This window comes from Hyalella azteca, unplaced genomic scaffold (genome assembly GCF_000764305.2).
Source record: "Hyalella azteca isolate HAZT.00-mixed unplaced genomic scaffold, Hazt_2.0.2 contig1487, whole genome shotgun sequence".
NCBI lineage: Eukaryota > Metazoa > Arthropoda > Malacostraca > Amphipoda > Hyalellidae > Hyalella > Hyalella azteca.
This window is the reverse complement of record NW_025931803.1, coordinates 1-10,223: the sequence shown is the minus strand read 5'-3', so window position 1 is coordinate 10,223 and position 10,223 is coordinate 1. Positions and strand designations below refer to the sequence as shown.

General features: G+C 40.5%; 1 protein-coding gene across 1 annotated transcript; it reads right to left on the bottom strand.

The window, feature by feature from the left end:
* Positions 1-1,367: 1,367 nt before the first annotated feature.
* On the bottom strand, positions 1,368-10,074 carry LOC108669387 (semaphorin-5A). Its single transcript, XM_018156704.1, has 10 exons — positions 9,882-10,074; positions 8,969-9,217; positions 8,327-8,558; positions 7,789-8,002; positions 7,096-7,238; positions 6,153-6,342; positions 5,166-5,690; positions 4,739-4,906; positions 4,212-4,370; positions 1,368-4,077 (listed from the first exon to the last, which is right to left on the bottom strand). Exons 1-10 carry the CDS (start codon positions 10,070-10,072, stop codon positions 3,608-3,610), a joined length of 2,541 nt encoding a protein of 846 aa, XP_018012193.1. The 5' UTR covers positions 10,073-10,074; the 3' UTR covers positions 1,368-3,607.
* Positions 10,075-10,223: the final 149 nt, after the last annotated feature.

Here is a 10,223-nt window from a genome sequence, read left to right as displayed (position 1 = left end):
ATTGTCACGTTCATCACCTATTGTAAACTATTTTTTATAATCTAAATGTATGTTCAGAATAGTTCAAAGCCGACGTCCAGGGTTAATCAACAAAAATTTGCATGGATGATGAGTTTCCAGAATAAATACCACCGCACCACATTCAAAAAATTATTCTGTTGATTGTTCATGCTAGATAGCGGCACTAACTTTAGCCTTTAGCACGTAACTTCTAATCAGATCAATCCTCCGTCTGCGAATTCATTTATACACTCTTGAATGCTATTCGTACCTAAAAGCTAGGTGACTGGCACTGCCGTCAGTCAAGACTTACGTGAGACCATTCTCGTGCAACGGAAAACAACGAACACATTGCGTGCTGTAGCGCATCATGATTTATGTATTGCACTCCTCATTTTTGAATGGTTCATAAAATCTGTTTGCAGCTCCTAGTCCGAATCACCAGGTATACTGTCAGATTGTTGCTCACTCATAGACGTTGAAATTAGATCATTCAGATTCTTATACTAGTATAGAAACTACGTGTATAAGACTACTACTTGCGTCAACTTATAATTACACTTTCTAGATTCTTTATGGATGCCGACAAAGCGTTATGTATGAATTTGTCTGCATTATGTGCATAATGATCGTCGTGAGAGGAAGTCTCTTCATGAATGTAAGAAAGTAGCTAGTCTTTACATTAATTTTTGTATTGCTTCCCAGCTCACGTGTCGACGGTAAAACGTCTTCTGATTCGTTCCATTGACGATAATGATTACCGGCTTTTGGTTAGCCTTCAACTTTGAATCTTCAATATTTTCTTCACTTAATGCCGAGTTTGAATTCTTATTTTCCATTAGCTCAAGTGAGGATCGTCTGATGCACACTGCCATTGTATATTTCTTTAATATTTAAGGAGTAAACTTTGTTAAGAATGAGGCATAGTTTCACTCCAGCAAGATCCGTGGTCTAGTTGTAAATTATAAATTATATTATGTTAATGTTATTAATTGGCCCGCTGACGGTTGAAGACTATCACGGTGAAGCATTTGGATCACCGAGAAGTAAACTTAGAACTTGCTTCTATAATGCGTTTGAATTTAGGGTCGATGCATTGTTTGGTTCTAAATTATGGCAACGTATTTGAAGTTTCGTTTCTCCTCAACGTTCTTTACTTATTACTAACTGACAACCAAGCGCGCAAATAACAAGCCGATATATGAAGAGGCGTTGTCAATTTGTTCCGAATGAGCTGCGAACTAAACTTGCTAAGCTGATATTTGTTGCGACGCTTCTTGCAACAAGCGTCTTCAAATATTATTGAGCGAATTACTGAGAATGCTGAATTCCATCACCAATTGAGAAGGTGAATTGATACAAGCGATAAAAAAACGAAAAGTACTCTCTTGGAACGATATTTTTATCGTATGGCTACATTTTTTTAATACGTTCTTGTCGATTATAAATTTATTGTCATTTTTTAGCGGATGAATGGAGATACCCATCGAGTAAATGGTAATTTTGAAATAATCATTCAGTATCGCATAACTGTATCGCTGCAGTCGAAAGATATACATTTAAAAAGTTATCGAACTAATATCTTTGTTATCACTGGTTTAGCTTAAGCTTTTTTTCAAAATTATCTGCGAACTATTTGCGGAACTTTACATCGAATATGACAAAGTTACTCACTATGCTTATTTACGGTCTTCATGCTAGATTATCTCCTGTTCGATCATATTGAACCAAAAATGTAAAGTAAGAGAAGAAACGTAGAGACAAACTACATGGAGTGAACACAACATGGAACGTAAGATTAAGTATCGAGTCCTTGAGAAGTGTTTACCTGCATGGACTCGGGACTCTGATGCAGTCGATCAAAAACCAAACAAGGCAGTTAGTCTTGATTCAAATGAAACATCGTAAAGATATCGCTGGGGTTGAGACAAGCTAGTAGAAGTTCTTAAAGGAAATATAAAGTTACCTTAACAACTCCCTTACAAGAAGCGACTAGATCACACAGTAAAGGTAATGCTCTGGTTACGCCTCATCAGATTACATCAAAATAAAAACCGAGGTAAGATACAAGACTTGAGCCTTCGAATGTTAGAACGTTGCTAAGCAGGCCCCGACATCTTCGCGTATTTGAGTTGCAGTGCATGGCGATGCAATATAAGTAATTATTACTGGTGTTGACATATTTGTTTAACGAAACCAAAAAATTGAAGATTTTTCTACTGAGGAGGATTGTTTCAAGAAATCTCATCGACAAGAAAACATCATTATAACATTGAAAATGTAACGTCTCATCACCATGCCGTCTAACATGCGAAGGGTAAGGCTCTAGTTTGCTTACATAAGGGCTTAAGCCACATAGTCATAACGCTCGCCAGTAAGAACCAAAATTTTGTGAACACAAATGCGTTTAAAAGAATAATGATCGTCTCATTAGCTTAAACCAAAATTGAACGCCTGACTAAAAAGAACTATAACATAAGATGGCACATCGGAAGAACACGTGTAAGCTTTTCCAATAACTTGACGCTTGCAACAACATTTAATTCTTAACACCGTACAACTAACTCGCATAAACATGGGTTGCCTAAGTCCAGGACCTCGTACCAAATAATTCTTAGTAGCTAAATGATTCAGGATAGTTTCTTTAGTTAAAAAAAAAACAAATATCCTTTTGTTACGCGAGATGAGTTTTAAAACGAGTAAATCGTAATTATGGCACCGTTCGACTCTTGAAAAAAAGGTTACAGGAACCAGAAGGTGACTTGCAGGAACGTTATTTCTGACGAAACAGCGGCAGTGCGCCGATGCGACGTTTCCCACTACGCATACTTCCTGACAGTTATGCACGAATTTAATCACAAAAGAACTTGCACAACTCTAAAGATGAGATAATTAGTTGAAGAAGAGATGGTTCTTCAAAAAATTAGAAAATTATCAAAAATTAGTGTAACAAAAGAAAATGTATTGTCACTTTAGTAGCTTTCATATCATGAATAAGATAGTGAATCCCAAATTAAAATATTATAGAATCAGACTTTCTCCAGAAATTTATCCAAAAATCGCTAGTGTACATTGCGTACTGAAAACCTGAGACCCTTTTCAGTTTGAACAAAGCCTTGGACCTCGATTTTAACCTATTTATAGTTCATTAACGATGTAGAAACTACCTACTTCCAACTTAAGGATAATGAGAAAAATAGATAGAAAGTAGGTCACTAGAACAACCCTCATTATTGAGTATTTTGTCTCTCTTCAGTTCTTCACCGTGAACTTAGTACACTACATGGCACATGCGATTATACAGGTTTGTTCTTATAATAATAGTGACGAGAACCTCATATACAAACAAATTTACAACAAATTGTACACTGACTCATATTGTCCTCTACACAGTGTTTTTTTTTTCAATCGAGGGTATATTTAATCCGTCATTCTGGTAATCGTTCTAATTTTGCGCACTTCGTGTTGATACTGATTTCGTGACTAAAAAACACAAGCTCTTTTCTTGCAAAAGCATTACTCATTTTTTTGCACTTGGATACAGAACACTTTTTTGTTCCGAAACTATACTTGCTCTACGTGTGATCTGAAAAATTCTCATGCAGTTTCAAAAACTGAAATTTGTGTCGCATGCGAGATCAGCTCGAACGTGGTTTCCGTGGCTGTACGATGAATGATTGGATCGCTTGATGGTCGCAGTGTCGATGTCTTTTAGAGGCAAAGTCGTATAGGGATCTCTGACGCTTGACTTCCGTTTCAAGCTGTGCTTCAGAGAACCTGTGGATGATAGTCCCAAGTGATGGGACTTACTGGATTTGTCCCTCTCGGCCGTGGTGGTTATCTTCCACTCTGCTCCTGGGACGGTCACGTACTGGTTGGGCTTGACAGACAAATAATGTGGAGATGCAGGAACTTCTCGATGCCGCTGTCTCACGGTCCAAAAGTGCATCATGAGGGCTCCAATGAGGATGCCAAGGAAGAGACACGCGACGCAGGCACCCACGAGACTTGATATACTCACGCCCTCTGAACGTTGGTCAGCTGGAGGCGCCGTGCGTCGCTCAAGCAAGGTTATGTCTGCAGGAAAATTGTGATTGGCTTACGATTCGAAATTTCATCCATTGAAAAAATTTTACATTCAGGAAAAAAATTGTCATTCATTTTTGAAAGACCAATTGAAAAGGAAGTGACAATGCCAAGAAATTACATACCTTCCAAAGGAATATCTTGGCAAGACTGCTTCTGTAGGTCAAGTCCTCTGCAGAGACTAGGCCGATCTGAAGTGCAGACCCTGGAACGAACTCGATGGTCTGCTACTGCGCAACTAGACCACTCAGACCATTGACTCCAGCCTTCCTCACCGGGAGGCACTGTAAAATAATAAGATGAGGAAGACACGCAACGGTGAACATTTCATCAAAACAATCAGTGACACCGATTTCCTTGAAATTCTTAGTAATTTATTATCATAACGATGAATATGCATGAAAAATATCGACTAAGCCTAAGAAAATAACTATTTTTCTCCCTATAGCAGTTTGTTACCAATAACTCAGCTGCACTCAAGAATAGTAACTATTTCCTGACCATAGCAGTTGGTGCCTTGACAAGCTCGTTGGTCGACATTCTTGTATTCATAAAAACATCGACTAAACCTAAGAAAAATAACCATTTTTCTCCCTATAGCAGTTTGTCAACAATAACTCAACTGCACTCAAGAATAATAACTATTCCTGACCATAGCAATTGGTGCCTTGACAAGCTCGTTGATCGACATTTTTGCCGGGGCAGTCGCTCGCCTCGAGACGCGGCAACTGCGAGGCGAGACACACGCGCACGCGCTGCTGCTGTCCGCTACCACATGAAGGTGAGCAGTCACTCCAGTCGCTCCAGCAACTCCACATGCCTGAAACATCAATAGTCATAAGCACTGAAAATCCATTTTCCAACAGATAAAATGTTTCATAAGAACAAAACACTGTTGATATGTTTCAGAGATGAATATAGTTTTTCAATACATTTTGAATTTCGGAATTACCATTTGAAGTATTTATCAACAGACAGGAAACGAATAAGGTTAGCTTTAATCATTCGTTAGAAAAAATGATTGTTGACTCTAATCGATAAATAAATTATTATTAATCTGACAAAACGGTAAAACGTACCTTTACATGGATGTTGATTGCACGGTCTGCTTTGAGAAGAAGGGCCATCGCATTCCGTCGTGGCGCAAACCCTCCACCTCATTTGCTGGCCGATCCCACATTCCCTATCACATTCGCTCCATTCGCTCCAAGGTTCCCAATCACCGATGGCAGTGGGAGCGATGCGATCTAGCGGCACAGTAGCTATGCATGGACTTCCATAGGTACAAAGCCTTTCTTCGTGGGTCATTTCAACCTCTAGTTTCGGCGATGGTCCCATCTGAGCGCTACACTCTACTCGGTATCTTCTCTGTGCTCCTTCGATGCCCTCGAGATCATGTGACCACGCAGTCCAGTCGGAGAGCTTCTTGATTCGTGGACAGTTCGTTCCGGAACATTTTTCGATCTCTTCGTCACAGCCCGAACAGTTCGGTCCGCCATATTTGGGACGAGGGTTATTGCAGAGGCGGATGCGTTTGCGGATTCCTTCACCACACTCAACGGAACAATTCTCCCAAGCGGACCAAGAGCCCCAGCCACCCGCCACTGGGAGGTGAGATGAAACTGCAAACACCCCAAATCAACATGGCTCTATTTTTTAAATGAATCAAAATATGGTATTCATATTATGCTCAGTATGAATCGATTCACTGTCATTCATTGAAGTTAATAGACACAATTTCTCCATTCTGTCACATGAATGGAAAATAATTCATGAGATAATTAAGACACAAAAGATAAAAACATTCTTGTATGACAATTTCAAGTTGAAATAACCCTTGTTTTGCATTATATATCCAGAATCCAGATGCGGGATTGTGTTCTATCTCTGAGTACTCGTTGGAATGCAAATGTGAGTAGTCATTGGGATACATGACTTAGTAGTCATTGGGATGCAAAACTGAGTAATCATCGGGATGCATGACTGAGTAGTCATAGGGATGAAAATCTATGTAATCTAAGTAATCATAAAGATTTAAGTACTTATCATTAAGGTGAAATACTGACCAGGACAAGGCGGTAGCTGATGACAGTATATTTCGCTGTGGTCTAGCCCCACGCAGACCCTGCCGCCGTGCTGGGGGGCTGGATTAGTGCAAGACCTTCGTCGTGACTTGACCGCAACACCGCAGCTCGCCGAGCACTGCGACCATGACGACCAAGACGTCCAGCCACCGTGCACTGTGCAGTCCGTTACCTAGGGAGAAGAAAGTGTCTTTGATGACTCAATTATCGCCCTATTTATCAATAATTATTATTAAACTCTATGAATTTATGAACAAAATTTATTAATCTTTATCTGATTATTCCGAAGTTCTTTCATATTATCGTGTTATTCAATGGTATAATGATTTTCCGTTCAAAAACTAACAAAATATTGCTCCCTGTTTGCGTAATGATCTAATAATAAGACAATTCAAACGTACGTGATACATTAATGAAAATTTTAAAGATGAGTATTAAATACATCTAGCATTGGGATGAAAATGAAAATTATTTGAGGAAGTAATATTGGGCATTAAAGAGACGAAAAATTGGAATTCAATCGAGTTACTCCCGGAAGTTTTAGAGAAACATTATTTGAATAGCTTTCGAGCCGCACATTCACGAGTCGATTCTCCAATTGTCGAAAATCTTTTCTCATTTTGCCAAGGCCAACTCGGCCTAATCTTCAACTCCGATATTAAAAAATAGAATAGAATAGAAGTGTCGGCACTGAAGAAATAGGCCCATGGCCTGTTGCCGATTCTTATACTTTTCGTGACTTGATTCACAAGGGATCCGGCCTTTGGAACCCCAACTTTCCATAACTGACGATTGATTGAGATAGCTGCTGGACTTATTGCCGTGTCCGTAATGTGCTAGGCGTTTCAAGACTAAAGATATAATCCTGCATGGCTTCGTCTAGTCTGTTGCTATGCTATGTAATATTATTATTAATAACACGCACCTCTGACTGGTGACCGACGCAATAGGCACCACCTCGGGCAGGCGTAGGAGCATCACAAGTTCGGTGGCGACATTGACAAGAATCTGGTGACCCAGCCTGGCGACAAGTCTCCCATGGCGACCATGGACTCCAACCTCCGTCAACTACCGGATCAACACGGCATTGGTATGGCAAATAGTAAGAAGGATATCTTGAATTCTTACGAAACTATACTTCCATTTGGACAAATATTAAAATAAGTGATGAAACATAGCGCCTATGGCGTGAGAACAAAACCCCAAGAAGTTCGTGAGTATAAAACGAAATATAAAAACAAAGCGCAACATTACCTGTTGTTCAACGCTCACAGTTTGGTTATAGAAAGGACTAAAAATCCAAAAAATTTAACTCACTGGGCTTGTGGTTAACTCACTGGGCTTGTGGTTAACTCAATGGGCTTGTGGTTAACTCACTGGGCTCCAGGTTAACTCAGTGGGCTCTAAGTTAACTCACTAGGCTCTAAGTTAACTCATTAGGCTCTAAGTTAACTCACTAGGCTCTAAGTTAACTTACTGGGCTCCAGGTTAACTCACTGGGCTCCAAGTTAACTAGTTGCGGTACGTGTTGGGCTACTCACTGGGCTACTTAACTAGTTGTGATCCGTGTTAACTCACTGGGCTCCGAGTTAACTAGTTGTGATCCGTGTTAACTCACTAGGTTCTGTGTTGGTGGGACAGTCGATGACCTCCTGCACCCAGGAAGACACGAAGGGGTTCTGGTTGGGTGGAGGGGAGCAGGCGAGCAGGTTCCTGTCCCAGCCACAGTAGGGGTCCTGAGCGGCCAAACATGCGCTCCTGCTGGCGTACCGTGAGCAGCGGTGCACCGGCACGCGTACGATCTCATCCTCAGTCGCAATGTACAGGGAACCCTGCGTCAAGCATAAGATCAACTTCTAAAGCTGGACAAAAACTTCGACAGTATAACAATAAGCTCCATGTGCGCAGCTTGTCAGCCGAAGATACACTGTTAGAAAAAACGGTGAAAAAACGGTCCCACTGGCATTCTAGTGACCGGTCGCCCCGTGAAAATAAACTGTTTCGCCGTTTATATGAGATGTTTCACGGATTTCTAGTGTTAAATTAGAATAAAAACGGTGACACGATGTTTCTCTTCAAGTGCCGACCGGCCACTGAAACGCCGGTTATACCGTTAACGGTCATTTTTCTAACAGTGTAGTAAGTGCGCTACTCACAGTTGCTCGAAGTAGTTTCAACGAATGGATCTTGACAGAAGCGTTGAAGGGGAACGGAGCGATGACCTCCAACAAGCAGGTGGTTGTTGTGTTCCTGTTGGAGACGGTGGTGCGGGACGACCGAGGCACCACACTTATCTTCCTGATGCTACCGTCACCTTCAGCGACGTACAAGACGTGCACCGGTCCACTCTGACGTGTCGGTACCACGTCCACAGCGATGTGCGTAAGTCTAGCATCGAGCATTCACGTGTTAAGTTCTTGATATGTTTATTAATTGATCATTTTCGCTATTGCACAGGGAATAAGTAGCTAAGTTAAACAGCAAATAATGTTTCTGAAGAAACTATGTAAAGCGCCATCGGACACACACAAAGACACAAATATTTAAATTGAACACTCAAAAAAGTTTTCACTTTCGCATCATGACTTGGGTAGAAAGTGAGAAAAAAATCTGTGAACCTGCGATAAACTCACTTGCATTTGTAACTCTTAATCACAAACCTAGATCACTATGAGGCGCATACAGAACAGAATCAATATTATAATGAAAATAAAGCATAGCTATAGGTATATGTAAAGTTAGACTTATAAAAATAATGTATATATATATATGTAAAGTTGAACAGTTTGAGAAATCACCTCTGGAAATCCAAGGAATACACCGGCTCGGAGTCGACAGGGGCGACACTAGAGTCCATGAGCAGGTACTTGGGGGCGGACTTGGTGAAGCGTTGCGTGTCCTGGTAGCGACATCTGTAGTGGTCTTGGTTATCAGTGACCGAAGTCCACAAGGAATTGGGACTTGACTGGTGCTTAAAGGCTCCGTCGAAGGTGCGGTTCACGGATGTCATGTTGAACGCGCACACTGCCGAGCCTGCTACACCGTTCCTGAAAAGTGCGGAAAATCAAGATTTTATGGATAATCAAACGGTCCCAAAAATTCAATAATTCCTGCCACTATTTCGTTTACAGAAAATTTTTTAAATTGGAATGAAGTGTACGTCTCGAAAAATATTAAGTGAAATCACAGCACTAAATCTCGATATAAGAACTAAATTAAATTGACACTTTGAGCGTGATTATTAACCGTATAGTCAACATTGAGAGTTGAGAAAAATTCATTTAGTCCACAAAAGTCTAGGCGATAAGTTTTCGGATTGTGATGAATAAATATAAGTGTCAACTATAATCAGTATATAAGCTCGCCTCTCTTTTTTCAAGTTATCATTGGCCGATATTTAATAATTTCACAACGGATAAATGTAATCGCATAACCAATCCATTTCGTACACGTAAGGAATGTTAAAAAATTACATGCACTGAAATATCACTAAACCAACTGATCCTATTTTTTATGCCATTACCATAAGTGGAATTTCAAAAGCAAGCAAAATTTATTAAAGAGCTTACTCTAGCGTAGTGATCCCAAAATATCAAAATTTTGAATTTCAAAAGCAAGCAAAATTTATTAAAGAGCTTACTCGAGCGTAGTGATCCCAAAATATCAAAATTTCGAATTTCAAACCCAGGCAAAATCTGTTGAAGAGCTTACTCGAGCGTAGTGAAGAGCCCATAGAACATTTCCTCGGCAGGGAGGTACGCAAGGCTCGTGAGTTTGTCGTAGCTGTAGGGCGGGTCGCCGGGCCTGGAGCAGTCCAGTCCCGCCTTCAGGAACGTCGTCCACCCGTCCACGTGGCCACGCGTACCTGGGTCGTCCATACACACGCGCCCAATGCGTGGCATCACGCGCTGAAAATATTTCAAATTTTAGGAAACCAGCAAACTTGGCAAAATAAATGAGCAGAAAAAAGTTGTCACCATCGATTGATCGAACAATTTTTAAAAAATTGAGAGATGAAAGCAACAATGAACACATGATTGATGACCAGAAAAT

What these genes read in the sequence shown, in the direction of transcription:
- LOC108669387 (XM_018156704.1), bottom strand. Translation starts at nt 10,072, where the DNA reads ATGCCACGCATTGGGCGCGTGTGTATGGACGACCCAGGTACGCGTGGC. An exon ending in TCAGCTACCGCCTTGTCCTG is followed by an intron (nt 5,691 to 6,152) that starts GTCAGTATTTCA and finishes CTCACCTCCCAG; the next exon opens with TGGCGGGTGGCTGGGGCTCT. An exon ending in CCAAGATATTCCTTTGGAAG is followed by an intron (nt 4,078 to 4,211) that starts GTATGTAATTTC and finishes ATTTTCCTGCAG; the next exon opens with ACATAACCTTGCTTGAGCGA.